The sequence below is a fragment of the Monodelphis domestica genome, chromosome 5, assembly GCF_027887165.1.
Source record: "Monodelphis domestica isolate mMonDom1 chromosome 5, mMonDom1.pri, whole genome shotgun sequence".
Taxonomy (NCBI): domain Eukaryota; kingdom Metazoa; phylum Chordata; class Mammalia; order Didelphimorphia; family Didelphidae; genus Monodelphis; species Monodelphis domestica.
The window spans coordinates 286,062,512-286,082,264 of record NC_077231.1 but is presented as its reverse complement, the minus strand read 5'-3'; the positions used below and the strand labels follow the sequence as shown (position 1 = coordinate 286,082,264).

The 19,753-nt window shown below is 38.3% G+C and overlaps 1 protein-coding gene across 1 annotated transcript in view; it reads right to left on the bottom strand.

Annotated features, from left to right (window-relative positions):
- Nucleotides 1-19,753, bottom strand: part of CPNE4 (copine 4) — a 509,113-nt gene that overhangs the window by 381,429 nt on the left and 107,931 nt on the right. Inside the window, exon 2 of the mRNA XM_001369385.4 lies at nt 890-1,070. Within this exon, the coding sequence (XP_001369422.1) occupies nt 890-1,069 (180 nt within the window). The 5' untranslated portion in view covers nt 1,070. The remainder of the gene's footprint in view (nt 1-889; nt 1,071-19,753) is intronic.

Here is a 19,753-nt window from a genome sequence, read left to right as displayed (position 1 = left end):
ACATTATCATCATTAACTGTCTGTCTAGTTCATTTGGCCTTTAGTACATCCTATCTTGTACTATCAGCTCTTATTACATACATCTGGAGTCTAAACCATTATTTCATTCATTCATTCATTTCATAAATTCAAGTTAACAGATGTCTAATAAGTACTTAGTACAAAGCTAGGTGTTGGGATCATGAATGCAAAACCAAAAGTCCTTGCCCTCAGGAAGCTTTCCTTCACAAAAACCTGCACACAATTAATTTAGGTTAGCACAAGATAGAGAGATTGATGGGAACAAAGCAGAGATACATGTTAAACTCTCTAAAACAATTTGAGGAGAGGAGAATACTTTTTAGCTTTATGCAAGTTGCTGGGGAAAAGGGCAAGGGAGGAGATTCAGGAATAAATAAGGCATATAATTGGAATAAATGTTTTAAGGGCCTAAGCTATGTCTAATTATCTCCTTATATATTCAGAGACATATCCTACTCGTAATAAGCATTTGGTGAACTGGGACTGGACCTAGGATTTCACTGGAGTGGGAAATCTGTTACCAATGGAAATCAACATTTTCTCTGCACCTTAAGAGTCTCAAAGAATTGTGCAGAGAGCTGGGAGGGCAAGAAACTTGCTCAGTGCCAATGAGTCAGTAGATGTCAGAGCCAATGCTTGAATCGAAGACTTCCTAGCTTAAAGTTTAGCTCACTATCCACTCTGCCACTCAAGCATTCCAGACAATGATATAAACAATCCATGTTATCACAGTATATTCCATTGCATTGATTTCTAGCAGATCCCAACTCAGAATTGGCTTTTTATAAGTTAAAGTCAGAGAAAGTTAAGATGGATGTTTAAGCCAAATCACATAGTCAATTTCCTCCCTCTTTCCTAGAATACATACCTCAAACCACTGTCCATGGGACTGCATTTTGAGGATAACACAGGGGTCTGGCTTCGAAAGGGCATCTCTGTCAGAAATACCTTTGCATGCTACCCGCAGCTCAACTTTTGTCAGACAGGGACTGTTAAAGATTCCCAGTGTATTGGCAGCTGATTCATAAATGTTGCTCATCTTCTTCATTCTGTTTCAGGCAAGAAAAAAGATATGAGGAAGCAAGGAAGGGAAGGAGGAAGTGGGGAGAGGGAGAGAGAGAAAGAGAGAAAAAGATGTCAGTTAGAGAAAATTTTGTCAGAGAAGAAATATTCTTAGTTTTCAATCAAATGGCTATTCAACTGGCAGTTTCAAATGTTGGCAATATTCGTTATCTCACTTTCCACCTCAATAGTGTACTCTCGGTAAAACAAAAACAACAAAAAAAAGTGCAGGAGTTTTGGATCAGAATACTACTTCTATCTGATTTGAATATATCTACATATTAAATGCTAAAATCTATAAAATAAAATTAATTAGTTCAATAGACTGTAAACTCTAGTACCAAGTCAAGTCTGGAATACACAAGAAATATGACCAATTTTCAAGTGCCAATCCTGCCACTTTCTATTCTAATGACTTTGGACAAGTCATCAAATATCTCTGAGCCTCAGTCTTCTCATCTTTAAAATAGTTACTATAATATTTGAAATATTTCCTTCGGAGGATTGAAAGGAGGACTCAATGAGGCCATGTATAAAAGTTGCATGGTAACAATGATGCTGCTATGATAATGATAACTAGTATTTATATAGCACTTAAGAGTTTTCAAAGTCCTTGCAAAAATCTCATTTTATCCTCACAACAACCCCAAAAGGTAAATGCTATTATCATCTCCATTTTATAGACGAAGAAATTGAGGAAGATAGAGGTTAAATGACTTGAATCTAGACACACAGCTAATGAAAACATGAGACTAAGTGTCAACTCAGGTCTTCTTGACTCTGAGATCCAATTTTCTATTCACTGCACTGTTGCCTATTGGAAAAGCTGGTGTCCATCCTTTGTTTTCAGAGGACCAGTGACATCACAGAATGATGCAAGTAGGGTTTAGGTGAAGTAGAGTTGCACAAAATCATCAGCCTCACTCTCTCTTCCAGAGTCATCGAAGTTGAGTGGCAAGAGAAAAATCAGAGTGACAGGCAATGACCCAGGGTACAGTGGCAGACCTTGTTCTTTAATGTTTGACCAAGCTCTAGGGGATTCACAGCGCCTGCCTCAGCTGTCCTTATGACGTGGAATGAATTGTTCTCATTTACCCATTCCTGGGGGAAGCATTCCCATGCTCAGGATTCCCATGGTCCCTATATCAACAATGGGTTTAAACCCTGTTGTTTGCCCTTAACCTGGTTTAGCCCATCTACCAAGAGGCACTAGCATTATAGGTAAAAGAATGGTATACACGGCAACTATTATTCTCATTATTACTATCATTATTTTTTCTCACAACATTTCTCACTTCTGTCCCTTTCCCTCCACTCATGTGGCCACTCCCTAACTGGGGCTCTCTTTACGTCTCTCTGGAACTATTTCTGGAGCCTCCCCACTGGTCTGCCTACCCAAGGGCTTTTCCCCTATTTATTCCCCACTTCTTACAGCTGCTGAACTGATATTTCTCCAAATCCAGGTCTGGCCACATCACTCCAAAGCTCAAGAAGCTTCCAAGGCTCCCTGTTGCCTGCAGTCTTATATACCAATTTCTTTTTTTTTTTTTTTTTTGGCTTCTTCTCTCAGTCTGGCTCCAATCCATTCTTTCCAGACTTGTCAGTTCTATTCAGTATTCCAGTTCATCTGGTCTACTTGTTATCCCCCCTGTACATGATATCCCATCTCCTATGTATTTGATTTTTCAATGATAAAGGGATGTCCCCTTTATCTGGAATGCCCTTCCTCTTCATATTTATCTTTTGGAATTATTGGCTCCCTTCAAGATTGATATAATTGCCATCTCCTACCAGAAGTCTTTCCTGATCTGCGCCCCCCTGATATGCCCTCCAAATTATTTTATGCTAATTTTTGTCTCTTTGTCTTTACTTATCTCATAGACATAATTTCCTGCAGTTGAATGTAATGTCACTGATGAAAGGGATTGTTTAGTTTTCATCATTATATCATTGAGACATAGAGGGAAAAGAGCAGGTATTAAAGCCAAGATGTCCTGGGTTCCAATTCCAGGATCAGAAAAGACATCAGACTGTGTGAAGGAGACACAAGGGTGTCTCAGTCAGATGCTCAAATTAAGTCTGGAGATCAAGACTGTCGGGTCCCCTCCTTTCTATTAAAGACTTCTAAACAACAAGTCACTTAGTGCATAATGGCTAGATGACCCTGGGAAAATGACTTATCCTCTCAGTCTTTTAGACAACTTTCTAAGATTCTATTTTTCGAGAAGGTCCCCAACTGCATTAGGAGGAGGAATTCTTTACCTGAGAGTTCCCTCCATCCATGCAATCACAGACCACTTTCCTATAAATAGGGATGCCCAGCTCAGGGCATCCAAGAGATAATTAGCTGATTAGAAAAGAACATTCCTCTTCATTCCAGTCAATTACATCTTGTCCAAGACTGAGCCAATAGGAGCAGACAGGAATGGACTTTTTAATGGACTTGAGCTGGAGGGAGCCTCCTCTTTGTCTGTCTTGCCTGGAAGTGCTGCCTCAGGCTTCTGTCCTCCAACTTGGTATTATTTGAGCTCCCCATTAAGCCATCGCCATTGCTACTGGCAGAGAACCTACCTATCCAGGGAAAGATCTCCTGTCTCAGTCCTATCAGCTCATCACCTCACTTCTCTGAAACCACAACTAAGAGACTAGAAGGGGAAAGACAAGGAACCCAGTTCTGTGAGAAGAACTGGGGAGCTTCTCAGTATGAAATGACATATGAATGCACAAGAATATTGTCAGGTCTCTTCCTTTCCACTGGAAGCCCTCTAGACAGCCATTTAATTAATTAATAATTGTCATCATCAACTTTGTAGAGACTTAGATGATTTCTTTCGTCAGTCCCCTAAATCCTGTGAGAACATCAATATAGGCACCATTCTCCACATTTTACAGAGGAAAAAACTGAGATTCTGAACATTCAAGTGACCTGCCCATCAGCACACAGCTGATAAATGTCAGAGGGCAGGATTCAAGCCCAAACTGAACTTACTCTAAACCCTCTAGTCTATTCTTCACGCCACATTGCTCTGAATCTCAAAAGGGCAGTGTCAGAGACATAAGAGGCTTCACAGGTCATGTGGCTCATTCCCCTGTCTCCGAATAGGACAACCTGGATATAACTTTTTTTTAAGGCAATCAGAGTTAAGTGATTTGCCCAAAATCATATAGGTAGGACCAAATTTGAACCCAAGTCCACCTGTGGAAAGCCATCAAGTCCACGCTGTCTGACATGGTCACGCATGGGTTCCAGAGTTGCAAAGTAATTTTCTGGAAAAATAAGGCACCCACAAAACTCCCTTCTATGTGACTTCTCTCTCTAATGGAATTGTTATGATTATTGTTCTCTGTGCAATACAGGAGAAATAATATGAGAGCAAATACTTATAGGATTAACACACATATATCCCACTTTAACCTCCCCCCCCAGATTATTACCCTAAAGATTACATTCACAGAATTAAAACCTGAAGATCATTACCCATTACGCCCCCCTTTCCCTCTCCACAGAGTTACATTCACTCCCATTACAAGCCAGGCAAGCCAAGAACATCAATCGACAGGACACATTTCTCTGGTTTGTTATGTTACAATAGCCAGAGCAACATCTCCAAGTACCTGAATGAAACACAAGAAAAAGGTGACTTGGAAATTGAGGGAAACCCCAAATCTGGTCTGTCATTAAATTTCCCTCGAGCCATGTATCTAGCTACAAAATGTTTTGTTACCCATCTCCTAAGTAATTGTGATTGATTGTGAAAACTGACCAAAAGAAACAATGATTCTCCTAACTGTTCAACCCTTAGGTCAGGGAGAAATAACCCTCCATGTTTAAGTAATTCATCTATTCCTGTCATGGCTACAATGCTTCACTGACTATCTCCTTAGGCTTCACATCTGTTGCTAAGTTCTATGGAAACATGTATGTAGAAAAATGATTGTGTGCCAAGAAAGTATGTACTCACTGAACCTATAAAATAAACCAATCCCTGTGCCATGACAGAACACTGTGCAATGCCTATGCACATAGGATTGAGCATACAGTCTCTCACTCCATTATTCAACTGGACCATCACACTTAGGCAGAGTACCCTCACCCTCTGAGAGACAGCTACCTCAGCTCTCAAAATCCACCCAACTCCAGACCTGGTGCTCTATCTATTGTGTTCCCTAGGACATTTTCAGGAATGGGAAGGAAGAGTGCTCCATAGACTTTCATGGGACATGGTTTCTGGTCAAAGCTAAAGAGTTCCAGCTTGCAAGTGTGAGCCCAAAGACCTCAATTCAAATCCTGATTTGGTCATTCAGAAGCTGTGTGACTGTGGGAAGGGAAAATGCTGAGAATAATATTTATTAAACAGGAAGTATACTAAGGTGCCAGGTGCTAGACTAAGAGTTTCACAAATATTAAATCATTCAATTTTCACAACATCCTTTTCAGGTAGGTACAATTATCATCATTCCAATTTTATATCTGAGGAAACTGAGGCAAGCAGAAATTCAGTGACTTGCCCACAGCCACACAGCTAGTAAGTGCTAATGATATATATGAACCAGAGTCTTCCTGACTCCATGCTCAGCACTCTATCCCCTGTACCAACTAGCTGTGTTTGGCAAGTCATTAAGTGACTCTTAGCCCTGCTATCTTTATCTGTAAAATAAGAGGGTTAGAATTAATGACCTCTAAGGTCCCTCTCAGTCTTGAGTCTTAGTTCCTGAAATTCTATAAGATCACCCTACAGTTCAGCATGGTGCAGCACTAGATGATGAATCAAGAGATCTGGGTTCAAACCCCAGCTCTGGTCCTTCCCCTAGCTCTGTACCAAGGGAAAAGCCATTTCACCCTTTTTTTCATCCTCAGTTTTCTCACCTGAAAAATGGAGATGGTAATAACATCCACCATGTGCCCCATAAACAAGCACTTTATAAACCTTAAAGTGCCATTCAGGGTCAAGGAAATGATGGACAGGCATTATATGCTAGATCTGGAATAGGAAAAATCCAAGTTCAAATCCCATCTTAGGTACTTTCTAGTTGTATAATCCTAGACAAGTCACAAAAACCTGTCTGCCTTGATTTCTTCAACTGTAATATGGGGATAAGGATAATACCTACATCACATAGTTGTAAGAATCAAATTACATAATGCAAAGTAAATGCTCTGCAAACATTAAGGTGCTCTATACATACTAGCTAACTACTCAGAACTGTTATTGCATAAACTAATTCAAAGAAAAACAGTAGAGTAACTTGAGACATTATGCTACCAAGTCATACCCATTTTTAAAGAGGAGACAATGCTGACAATGCAAGCTATAGGTAGGCTTATTGCTGTGACTACCCTGACTGAACTATAATATAAACAGGTTTGGGATCAAAGAACCTAGAACTGAACTGGAAGTTATACCCAGGGGTATTCTGATAAATTTTTCAACAAATTTTTTCTCTTTTTAAAAAAAACTGTACATAACATAATTAAATTTTTTTCTTTCTATTTTTAAAAACATTTTGTATTAAATTAATGAATTTAGAATATTTTTCCATGGTTACATAATTCATGTTCTTTCCCTCCCCTTTTCCCTCCCCCCTCCTGGAACCAATGAGCAATTCCACTGGATTTTACATATATCATTGTTCAAAACATATTTCCATATGATTCATATTGGCAATAGAGTTATCACTTAAAGTCAACATCCCCAATCATATCCCCATCAAACCATGTGATCAATCATATGGGTTTTTTTTCTGCATTTCTACTTCGACAGTTTTTTATCTGGATGTGGATAGCATTCTTTCTCATAAATCCCCAGAATTGTCCTGGATCATTGCATTGATGCTAGTAGAGAAGTTCATTACATTTGATTGTGCCACAGTGCATAATGTTCTCCTGGTTCTGTGCCTTTTGCTCTGCATCAATTCCTGGACGTCATTCCAGTTCACATGGAATTCCTCCAGTTCATTATTTCTTTCAGCACAATAGTATACCATCACCAACAGATACCACAATTTGTTCAATCATTCCCCAATTGATGGACATCCCTTCCTTTTCCATTTTTTGTCACCACAAAGAGCACAACTATGAATATATTTGTACAAGTCTTTTTCCTTGTTATCTCTCTGGCACAAACCCAGCAGTGCTATGGCTGGGTGAAAGTGTATGCATTCTTTTAAGGCTTTTTGGGCATAATTCCAAATTGTCCTCCAGAATGGTTGGATTAATTCACAACTCCACCAGCAGTGTATGTGTCCCAATTTTGCCACAACCCCTCCAACATTTATTACTTTCCTTTGATGTCATATTGGCCAATATCCTGTGTGTGAGATGGTACTTCAGAGTTGTTATGATTTGCATTTCTCAAATTATGAGAGATTTAGATCACTTTTTCATGTGCTTATTGATAATTTTGATTTCTTTATCTGAAAACTACTTATTTATTTCCCTTGTCCATCTATCAATTGGGGAATGGCTTGATTTTTTTTTTGTACTATTGATTTAGCTCATAAATTTGAGAAATTGGATCTTTCTCAAAGTTTTTTGTTATAAAATTTTTCTCCCAATTTGTTGCTTCCCTTCTAATTTTGGTTGCTGGTTTTGTTTGGTCAAAAACTTTTTAATTTAATGTAATCAAAATTATTCATTTTACATTTCATAATATTATCTATCCCTTTCTTGGTCTTAAATTCTTTTCCCCCCATAGATCTGACAGGTATATTATTCTATGTTTACTAATTTACTTATAGTTTCCTTCCTTATATTTAAGTCATTTACCCATTCTGAATTTAACTTGGTATAGAGTGTGAGATATTGATCTAAACCTAATCTCTCCCATACTGTTATCCAATTTTCCCAGCAGTTTTTGTCAAATAGTGGGTTCTTGTCACAAAAACTGGGATCTTTGGGTTTAGCATATATTATCTTGCTGAGGACATTTATCTCAGCAAGTTCATCCCATTCATAGTCATAGTTATGATTACTATCTGTGTATTCCCCTCCATTTTGACTTCCTCCTTTGATTTTGCCTTTTCTCTTATCCCTTTTACCTTCCCCTCCAACTTTTCACTTTTAGTCAGTTTCCTCCCTTTCCCCTCTTCATGTTCCTCCCCTTCCCACCCTCTCCCCTCTTATTTATTCTTCTCTTACTATAGTGGCTTTTAAAAGACACCCCAACCTCTCCCTCCCTAGTATTGCTCCCCTCCCCACCAGCCTGTTCATTACCTTTCTACTTCTCCATACCGCATGATACAATTCTCTGACCAGATGGATTTGATTGTTCTTCCCTGAGTCAATTTCAATGCACGTAAGATTTAACTATTACCTGTGGCCAACCTTTTCCACCCTTCCATTGTATTGGTTTTTAACCCCTCCTCCCCACATGTGTTTCTTCATGAAATATATATCTATCCCATTTTATCTCTTTTCCCATTTCTCTTAGTATTATTCTCTTTTTTATCTATCTATCTACATCTATATCTATATATTAACATAGCATCCTATACAGTTTGTCACTGTATCCTCTAAGTATACTTCTTCTAGCTACCCTGATTATGATAATAATTTTTAAGAGTTACAAATATCATCTTTTCTTATAGGAATGCAAATAATTTGAACTTATGAGAAAACTATTTGTCAGGTCCTTTCTTCAGGAATGCTTAGAAGTCTTCTATTTTGTTAAATAGCCATACTTTACCCTGCAAGAATATAGTCTATTTTTCTGGGTAGTTGATTCTTGGTTGTAGACCTGGTTCACTTGCTTTCCAGAATATCATATCCCATGCCTTCCAGTCCTTCAGTGTGGATGCATTCAGGTCTTATGTTATCCTAACTGTGCCTCCATAATATCTGAATGGTTTCTTTTAGCAGCTTTTTGTATCTTTTCCTTGGCCTGGAAGTTCTTGAATTTAGCTATAACATTCCTGGGTGTTGTCAATTGGGGATTTAATGCAGGAGGTGATCTGAGGATTCTTTCAATCTCTACTTTATCCTCTTGTTCAAGAATGTGAGGACAGTTTTTGTGGATAATTTCCTGTAGAATGATGTCCAGGCTTTTTTTCTTTTGTCATGATTTTCTAGTAGTTCAATAATTCTTAAATTGTTTCTCCTAGATCTATTTTCCAGATCTGTTGTTTTATCAATGAGGTCTTTCATATTTTCCTCAATTTTTAAATTAGTTTTATTTTGTTTATGAACTCTTACTGCCTTGCAAAGTCATTTGCTTCTAATTGCTGGATTCTAATTTTTAAAGAATGAATTTCATTCCTGGATTTTTGATTATCCTTTTCCTTTTGATCTGTTTTTCTTCGTAGGTCATCTTTCAGTTTCTTTGCCTCATTTTCAAGCTTGTCAATTCTAGCTTTCAAGACTGTACCTCTATTTCCAGATGCTTTTCTTGCTTTTTCTTGCTTTTTTACCTTCTTTACCCAATTTTCTTTAGCCTCTATAAATTGTTTTTTGAATTGTGTTTTGAGTTCTTCTAAAGCCTGTGTCCAATTCACTGGAGTTCCTGAGTTTTTACTTGGTATTCTTTGTTCCTTCTCTGTTCTGTTTGTTCTTTGTTCATTACCTGAATAGAAGCTGTTGATTATAATTTCTTTTTATGTTCTTTACTCATATGTTTTCCTTCTCACTCCTCCCATCCTGTCATGGACTGTATTCTTGCTCCTCTGTTTTTTTTTTTTTTGCTAGATCTGTGGCTTGGAGCTATTCTGTCCTCTAGAGACTTCTTCTCTGCTCTGCTAATTAACTGGATTAGGCTAATTGAGTTGATCTGTTGTATTAATGAGCCCTGAGGACATATCTTCCCCAGTTGCCAGAAGAAACTGAAGGTGAAGGTGAAGATGTGGAATCTGAAGGTAGTTACACTTGTCCTCCTCTCTATTCCTTTCTACCAGCCACCTCTCTGCTAGCTGCCCAGTCAAAGCCCTGAGTTTCCTGTGGTGGTACCAAGGTACTCTCTTGTGGTTGCAGCCTTTGCCCTTGGATCCTAGTCAGCTGGATTCTTAGCAAGGGTCTCAGTGCAGTAGGTGGGGAAGGGGTGTTTCAAGCTTCTCTGCCCTCTGAAGGTTTCTTATCTGTACTATTGCTAGATAGGATTAAGTCTACCAAACTGATTTGCAGAGCTGGATGTTCCCTTGAGGCCAAAATCTCCAGAGTCAGAGATCCAAGTTGGAAGAGTGATGGATGAAGGCTGCCCTCCTCTCTGTCCCTCTCCTCCAGCTACCTTACTGCCAGCTATGGTCAGAGTCTTGAGCCTCACATAGCTGTGGTAGCAAGGCACTCCTTCTGGACTGGAGCCCTAGCCCGAGATCCCAGAAACCACCTGAGTTTCAGCACAGTAGGTGAGGGAAGGGTCCTGTAACCTTCCTTCTTTCTTTTCCTTAAACCCGAGAATTCAACCTTCTCTGCATGCCTTTTAAGCTGAATCAAGCAGGAGGGTCCATTAGCTCTGTTCTGTTGTTGTATTTGGTTTTCTGTTCCCCTTGAATAACTTTGTTTTTGACTGGTATGGAAGGCTTTTCACAGAGGATTTGACTTTTGCTGCTTCTACGCTGCCATCTCGACTCCACTTCCCCCATTTGGATATTTTAAAGGTATGATATGGCATGTACAACTAAGTCCAAGAATAGGTGAGCAGAGCTTAGTTTTGTAAACAAATATAACTTACAACCAAGTTAATCAGACACATTTCTAATACTTCGGGGTTACTGAGCTATGTGCTAATGAAAAAAAAAAGCAATAAATAGTTCACAGAAATAACTCTAATTGCATGGTACCATAACACAGTCCAGACAGTTACATTTTTTTTATTTTCTCCTAGTAGTTCTCAATTATCTATTATCCGTCTCAATGTCAATAGGATTTCATGATACTATGTATAGTCTTTGCCTCACGACATACGTTGTCATTAATACTTTTTAAAAGGTGCAGCCAGGGAACTTAGTAGATAGAAAGCACTTGGAAATGGAAGGTCCTGGGTTCAAATATGACCTCAATCATTACCAGCTGTGTGATCCTGGGAAAATCACTTACCTTACTTTTCCAGTCCTTACTGTTCTTCTGCCTTAGAACCAATACTTAGTACTGATACTAAGGCAGAAAGTGGGAGTTTTTAAAAAATATATATTTGTTAAAATGTTGTTGGATTTGTTTTCTTTTCTTAACTGGTTCTAACAACAAAGTTTTCCTGTGTCCACTCAGTCAATATAAATGATCTTTTGTCTAGCACTGTGCATCTTTCAGCTGCCTATTCAGGGAAATTAGCAGGAATCATCTTGATAAACCACTGGATAGGAATCCCTCCTATTTCCCTGTTCCCTTGTCCCACCTGAAGGATATACATGGAGCCAGCATGACACAATAAAAAATGACTTCAGGATTTGGAGTCAAAAGACTTGGTTTCAAATCCCTTCTGACCCAGTTTTTTTTTCACTTTGGACAAATCATTGAACTTTCTCTTGGTTTAGATTTCTTCATCTGCAAAATGAGGATATTAGAATAGCCTATAGGAACGCTTTCAGCTCTAAATTGATAATTCCATCATCCTGAAGTAGTATACCCAGTTCCTTGACTGTTCCTAATCTATCCCACTACCTAGAAGGATGGAGTACAGAGTATTCTGGATATTGGAGGCTCTACAAGTCAGAAACTCTGGACCAGAAGGCTGAGGATAACGTTTCAAAGTAATAATAACAATGGAAGCCTGAGTAGCCAGGCAAAGAATAGTAGTTTAAATGAGAGGAAGGACACAATGGGGAAGGATTCAGGATTCTGGCATCTGGGGGTCTTAGAGAAGAGGGAATAGAAAAGATAGTAGAAGGAAAGGAGTTAAACCAATGTGGTTGGACATCTGTTCGGGCATGCTGAGGTTTTAGAGTAATTGTGCATTTTGCTTCTTTCTCCTAGATATAGCTGTCCACCATCCCTGTTCCCCAGCCAGCAATCAGTCTTCCAAATCTCTGCTTTTCCTAAAGTACCAGATGTCTAAAAAACACCTCCTGTTCTCAGATATTCTACCCTGTCTTTTGGTTTTTCAGGAAATATGTTGGCAACATAGTCCTGAACCAGAATTAGATTAGGACCCTAGAAACATCTCCAGAGAAAATGATGAGGTGAAATGGATGTCAGAAAAGAAGGAATTTCTGGTTTTCATTTTGTCTCCTTCCTTCCTTAGTTCCTCTCGTTCTCTTATACCTGTGTACTATCACCATCACCAGTGACCTTTGTTCTAAAAATTCCTGCACATCTCCCAACTTCTTCTTCTATCTCTTTTCCCTGGGATTTACAGTAATTAGTGAATAGAATATTTAACCTAATGGCCAAAACCTAGGTTCCAATTTCATTTCATACACTCACTAGCTGTGTGACCAAATGTAGCCTTGGACCTCTGTTAGCCTCAGTTACTCTATCTCTAAAATTGCAGTGAAAATATCAATAGCATTCATTTTACAAGGTTGATCTGAAAATCAATTGAAATAATATACCTAAACTATTTGTTAAGCCTTAAAGCACATTATTATTGTAATATTATTTCCAATATGTATAGCTTATATCTTTTATTTGATAATAGGCACATGTGTCATTTTATCATTATTATTAATATCTTATCATCCTCCCCAACTAGATTACAACCTCTTTGAGGATTATGTAATTTAAAAAATTTAAGTTATATAAAAAACATCTTTGAGAAAATGAACCATGATTTTAGAAGACTAATGGAGAAAAGACTACCCCCTAAAACAGAGGTGATGGACTCAAGATACAAAATGATACATGTTTGGGGGCAAGGATAATGGGAGGACTTGCTTTATCCATTTTGTTACAACAAATTCATTTTTATTTCAGTAATGGAAGGGGAGATGGGAGAAGGAGAAAATAAATGCCTGTTAACTTACAAAAATTAATTTTAAGAAGTTTGAGAGCAAGGACTCTATCAAATCTTGTTGTATGTATAGCCCAATTAATGCTTAACTTGGAACTAAATTGTATCCTCTATACCTGATATGGTACCTTGCAAATAAGTAATCATTTGTGGAAGTTAAATGAATTTTGGATGGTGGTGATGGTGACCCATCTTAGCACCCTAACTTACTTTTGCCTCTGCTGGGATTGAGTACTAAAAGAGGAAGCTGGGCCTGCAAAATCTTTACTTGAGCAATTTTAAAATCTTACTTGAGTACACATTATACATATACCAATAAAACTGTACCTGGACAATTGAAAAATGGTCAAAGGATATGAACAAACAGTTCTCAGAGGAAGAAATTAAAACCATTCATAGAAACATGAAAAAATGCTCCAAATCACTATTGATTAGAGAAATGCAAATCAAAACAACTCTGAGACACCACCTCATATCTATCATATTGGTCAACATGACCAAAAAAGGAAATGATAAATGTCAGAGGGGATAAGGGAAAATTGGAACACTAACACATTATTGATGGAATGGTGCATTGATTACAACCATTCTGGAGAGCAATATGGCATCAGGCTCAAAGAGTCACAAAACTATGCATATTCTTTGATCAAGCAATACCACGACTGGGTCTATATCCAAAATAATCAGAGATAAGGGAAAAGAACCTCCCTGTACCAAAATATTTTAGCAGCTCTTTCTAAAGTGGCAAAGTGTTGGAAAGCAAGGGGTTGTCCATCACTTGGGGAATGAATGAAAAAGTTGCGGTATATGGTTGTAATGGAATACTATGACATCATAAGAAACAATGTATAAGACAAATTTAGAAAAAACACGGAAATATTTATATAAATTGATGCAAAGTGAAGGGAGACAAACCAGGAGAACAATGTATACAGTAACAGAAATATTATATGATGATCAATTGTGAAGGTTTAAATCAATATCAGCAAAGCAAGTCTCCAAAATAACCATAAGGGATTCATGATGAAAATGTCATCCACAGTCAAAGAAAGAACTGTTGGAATCTGAGTGCAGATCAAAGCATGTCATCTCCCACTTTATTTTCTTCATGAGATTTTTATTGTATGTGTGACAGGTCTTCTATCACAACATGAGCAATTTGGAAATACGTATTACATGAAATTATGGGTGTAACCTGTATCAAACTATCACTTGTGTGGAGGAAGAGTAGGGAGGGAGAAAATTTTAATTCTAAAATGTCAAAAAACAATTGTAAAAAATTGTTTCTACATGTAAAACTGAAATTATCTATTTATCTATCTATCTAACTATACTTGGAAAGATTTAACATCATGCTGAAAGGAATCATCTCTATCTACATAATCTTTAGGTCTTTAAATTCATATGATCCCAATCTGCTTGCAATTTACAAATTTAAAATGGCCCTCCCTATAAAAGTAGTCATGCAAATGGGTGCCCTGCCACTTTCCATTTATGGGGAGAGAGGTAACTAGGCAATTTCATACTCTGTTAGTAGTCAGGATTAACATGGCCAGATTATCAATACATTTTTCTGGGTCCTCTTTAAATCCCTTTCAGTGCTTTTTCCACAATAGCCACGTTTTGAGGAGGCTAATTCAGAAAGGGAGCATTGTTTTGATAAAAGCTGACATTAGGCCAATTTTAGAAGTAAATTAAAGCTATCCTTTGCCAAAGATAATTTAAGTAATAAAAAAGCCATTTCAACATATATACTCTTTCTCTACTTCTCTAATAGGACAAACTGATCCTGAAGCTTTAATTAGTTTCTGTGTGAGTTGAAAGCAATGCCAGAGAGGGAAAGGAAGCAAGCTTAGCTCCCAGGGGAACCAACTGAACAGAGTTTGTCTTGAAACTGTTAAAAAAAATAAGTGTATAAACTCTACTTTTTATTCCATTGTTTCCAACTTTCAAAATTTTGGTCCCATTTTCATAGGCATATGGGGAGCAGGACATATCTTCAGCTTCACAGGAGAAGATACTACAGAAGACAAGCCATGATGTGATTCTGGGCTAACAAATCATAAAACCTACCAGCAGTTCTTGGTAGACTTTTGGGGGGAATCCCAGTGTGGATACTCCTTCCACTGATATAGATAACCTGTCTTTGTAGATATAGGAAATTCATTTAGGATTTAGTTGATAAGTTTTAGGAAATTGTCTGAGTTTCATTGAAATATAATATATATTTCCACATTTTTGTCATGTTATGAAACAAGACACATATTGCTCACACTAGAGAACAAGTCATAGAGGAAATAAAATGAAGAATGATATTGTTTCAATCTGCATTCAAATTCCATCTTCTCCTTATATCTTTTTTGTCACGAGTCCCTGGGAGTTGTCTTAGATCCTTGCCTTGTTGATAATAGCTGTGTCATTAACAGTTGATCATTATATATTATTGCTGTAATACTGTGTACAATGTTCTCCTGGTTCTGCTCACTCCATTTTGTGCCATTTCATATAAGTCTTCCAGGTTTGTTGTTGATCATCATGCTTGTCATTTCTTATTACACAATAGTATTCCATTACAATCCTATACCATAACTTGTTCAGCCATTCCCTTATTGACAGACAGCTCTTCAGTTTCCAGTTCTTTTCTACCACAAAAACAGCTGCTATAAATATTTTTGGTACAGGTTGGTTCTTTTCCTGTATCTTCAATCTCCTTGGGATACAGACCCAGGAGTAGTATTGGTGGGTAATATCCCAGTTACTTTCTCTTGCACCATTATTACTCAACAGAATTGCAGAATTGGAAGGAACCTCAATGACCATCTAGGCCAATGAATATTATTAGTTTCCTCAACAATGGCCTTTGCTGTGGAACATCCCTCAGCTCTTACAGCCTGTTCTTACAGTCTGTAAACACAAACATGAGAGAGAAGAAGGAAGGATGTGAGAAAACCTCTGCAGTCTGGAGCAACTAAAGCAATCAAGGGCCAGTAGTATTTGATCATTCCTCTTGGAACTTCCATTTTCAAGACAGTACCAGGCCAGCCATATTTCCTTCCTAAAGTCTCTCCAAATCCCACACCCTTTTCACTCTACTAAGATGATGCATTTGTAGCCATCCTCAATTCCTTACTCTCAACTGCTCCACATATCCAATTAGTTGCCAGACCAGAAGTTTATTTTGAATCAGCAAAATTAATTGTCTGAAATTTAAAATAGCTCTAAGGACTATGCACTTTTATAACTATTAAGCTTATCTAGCAGGTGTGCTTGTGCCTTGAACATCGAAGGTGTTTCATGAAGGTTTTTTGAGTAGTTAAGTGAGTATAAGGTAGTAGTATTTTGCTGTGGAATGACAACTAGATTTGGAGTCAGAGGATGGTTTCAAATCCTGTCAGTGACTCTTACTACCTGGGTTACCTTGGTTCAGTCACTTAAATTCCCTTGACTTTGATTTTATCCCCTGTAAAATGAGGGGATTGGGGCTAGATGACCATTCATGTCTCTTCCAGTTCTAAATTTATGACTCTATAGACCATATTTAGTTGTACACAATGTTCTGACATCCTTAAAGATGATTTATTTTTTCAATGGGTTTAAAATCCCCCATCTAACTTTGTTTCTCTTATGAATTTACCTAGCAAAATCTTTTTTCCTGAAGCATACAAAGGTAAATTTGATGCTTAACAATTCCCAATTTCTGGAATCTATTTTATAGATTATCTTATAGTGTAATCCAATAAATATTTATTAGATACTCCTGTGTGCAAAATACTACATCAGAAACTGGGTCTAACATGACAAAACAATACCACAGCACTCATGGAGTTCATAATCTTAAGGCCAGTGGGCCATGGAATCAATGAATCTGGGTTCAACTCAGCTCTACAACTTGTTACCTGTATGCCCATGGGCAAGTCATTTAATTGAAACATAGGGCATGGCCTCTGCAATCCCATCTAGCTCTAAATAAATATTCAGATTATGATAGCTAACTCTGGAAGTGAGAAGAAACAAATAAAAGATATATACAAATAATGCTAATCAAAAGAATGCAGTAAATTAAAAAGGATCCAGACAATATTCTGAGAGATTTGAGGAAGAAGAGATCATGAGTGCTGAGGGGATAGGATGAGGTGGAGGGAAAGCCAATGAATGATGAATGAGAAAGCAGGGAATATGTCCTACTTGATTGAGAACTGTACTCAGAGTCGGGAAAACCTGGGTATGTATCCTCAGACAATTATTAGCTATGTGGCCCTCACTTAAATGCTCTGAGTTTCAATTTCCTCATTTGTAAAATGGGGGTGGGGTGGGGCGTGGAATGAATAATCTCTAATGTCTCTTTGAACTCTAAATCTATGATCCTATGACATTAAGACAATTCAGGGGATATCACCCAAATTAGATCTCCAATGACAGACACTGAAGGGATAAACTTTGGGGAGAAGGCAGGAGATTTCCATTGTTTAAATAGAGGATGGTCTGAGCAAGGTAAAGAAAATGGGAAGCCCAAAGGACCAAATGAAAATTGGCATGAGTTCACAGAACATGAAAGAAGACTGAGACAAAATTGAAAGAGTAAATCAGAGATAGAAGTTTTTAGAAACCTACTTCCCTCTCTCTCCATTTTTCACAGAGAAGATGCAATTCACCTTGAAAACTAATTCTGCAACAGTATGAGTCCAAAATCTGAAGTCCTAGTCAAGAGCTCAATTTTCCATGTCTGATTTCTCCTAGCCTTTGAAACTTGGTGAAGTTCATTCTGAAGGCTAGCAGTACTCTCCATTAGAAAATCATAGGGTCATAGAATTAGAGCTGGAAGAGACCTCAGAGTCCATCTAACCTAATCCCCTCATTTTACAGTTGAGAAAACAGAAGTGCAGGTGAAATTAAATGACTTGCCCAAGGTCACAGAAGTAGTAAGAATCAGGTAGAATTTGAAATTCTTCACCATGTTGTCCAGATGATCTCTCGAACATGTTGGTGTAATCATGAGATTTCTCTAATCAAAAACTTGCAAGCAACTCACCTTCTCAAGAAACATTCAGTTCCTCACTTATGATCTTAACAGGTATCAACAATCAGATAACATATAATCTTTCTGGCTTTTTCTCCCTGAACTCTCCTTCACACATCCAATGTTCCCAGAAAACTGAGCTACTCTCCACCCCCTGTTCTCATCCCGTCTGCTTCCTTTTGCTCACACTGTCACTTGTGCCAGGAATGGACTACAGGACCATCTTCTCAGAAGTCCCTTCCTTCCTTCAAGGCTCATGTCTGCTGCTGCCTCTTCCGTGAGTTCTTCCTAGATCTTCCAGAGATGAAAGCCAATTCTCTGCCTTCTCCATTTTCTCCCTGCTTTCTACTTGGACCTTCCTTTTGAACTTTTCACATTTTAGCAATACAGCCATGATTTGCATAAATATTTTATCCTTCTTCATTTAGACTTTTAGTACTTTGAAGATAAGAATGATCCTTTCATCCTTCTCAGTGCTCAGCCCAATTCCCTGCATACACTAACTGCTTTATAATAGGACCTAGCTAAATTTGGGACACAAAGAGTACATACCTGAGTCTACTGTAGCAAAGCCTCAAATTCCAAAATAGACTTTAAAGATTATCAAATGCTTTCAAGGGTTGAACAGGTTTTTATCGTCATTTCACCCTTCAAGCCCCCAGTTATTTAAGATGATCCTATTCCTTGCCTCTGAAATGTTCAGCAAATATTCTTTCAAATTATTAAACACCTACTATGAGCAAGGCTTCATGCTAGGTACTAGAAATAAAACCATTAAAAATATACACAGAGAGAATCTTTACTCCCAAGAGGCTTACAATCTACTGGCACAACTTATATGCCATTCACATATTTACATTCCATGCACCCAAGATAGAATGCAAGGGGATAAAAGAGAAAAACAAAATGTTCTTAAATGTGAGGACAAATAGATCACCTCTAGCTAGAGGAGAAATGGAACATGAGTTTGGCTATTAAGGAAGAGGATTTCAAAAGATTTGGAGGAAATACCTTCTAATTATAAGAGGAGTGATAAAAAATGTATGGAGGTCAGAGAATGTAGAACATGATTAAGGAATATCTAATTGATTGGTTTAGCTAAAAAAAGTATGGTGGGGAAGCTAATATTAGTTTGACAAGTTGGGTTACAAGCAGATTGTGATGGTCCATAAATACTAGGGTAAATAGTTAATAATTGATTCTATTGTCAAAAAGGAAGCTGAGGACTTCCAGTCAAGATGGTGGCTTAGAGAAAGCTAGTTCAGATCTCCAGAAACCCTTCCCTACTGAACTCAAACTATATGCTTCTAGGGCACAGAAATTCAAAACGAACAACAGCATAGACCCCGGGAATCCTCCTCCTGGACCTAGACCAAAAGGTACACCCCCCCCAAAAGCCAGAACCCGAGATAACTCTGACCTAAGGGGTAGGCAAAAGGAAGGTCCCAGGACCCATCCCCCCCAACCCAGAGCACTGAGTCCGAGGCAGCAGAGGGAACCTCAGAGCCTCAGGGCCAGCTATTCTGAAGGCCACTTCCTGAAAACAACCTGACTCAGTCGCGGAGGTACCCAGACAGCAGGGAAACAGAGAGAGATGTGGGAGCCTGTAACCCCCTGGCTGGATCCTTCCATCCGAGTCTCACAGAAGGTCCCTGCCTCAGGGCATACTCAGTTCAACTCAGCAAAAGCTAATCTTATCAGGAGCCCTCGGAGATCCAGGAAGCCGCGGCCCCTCCCCCCTCAGAGTGTAGGCTCTTCTGGCCAGCAAAGGCATTAAAAC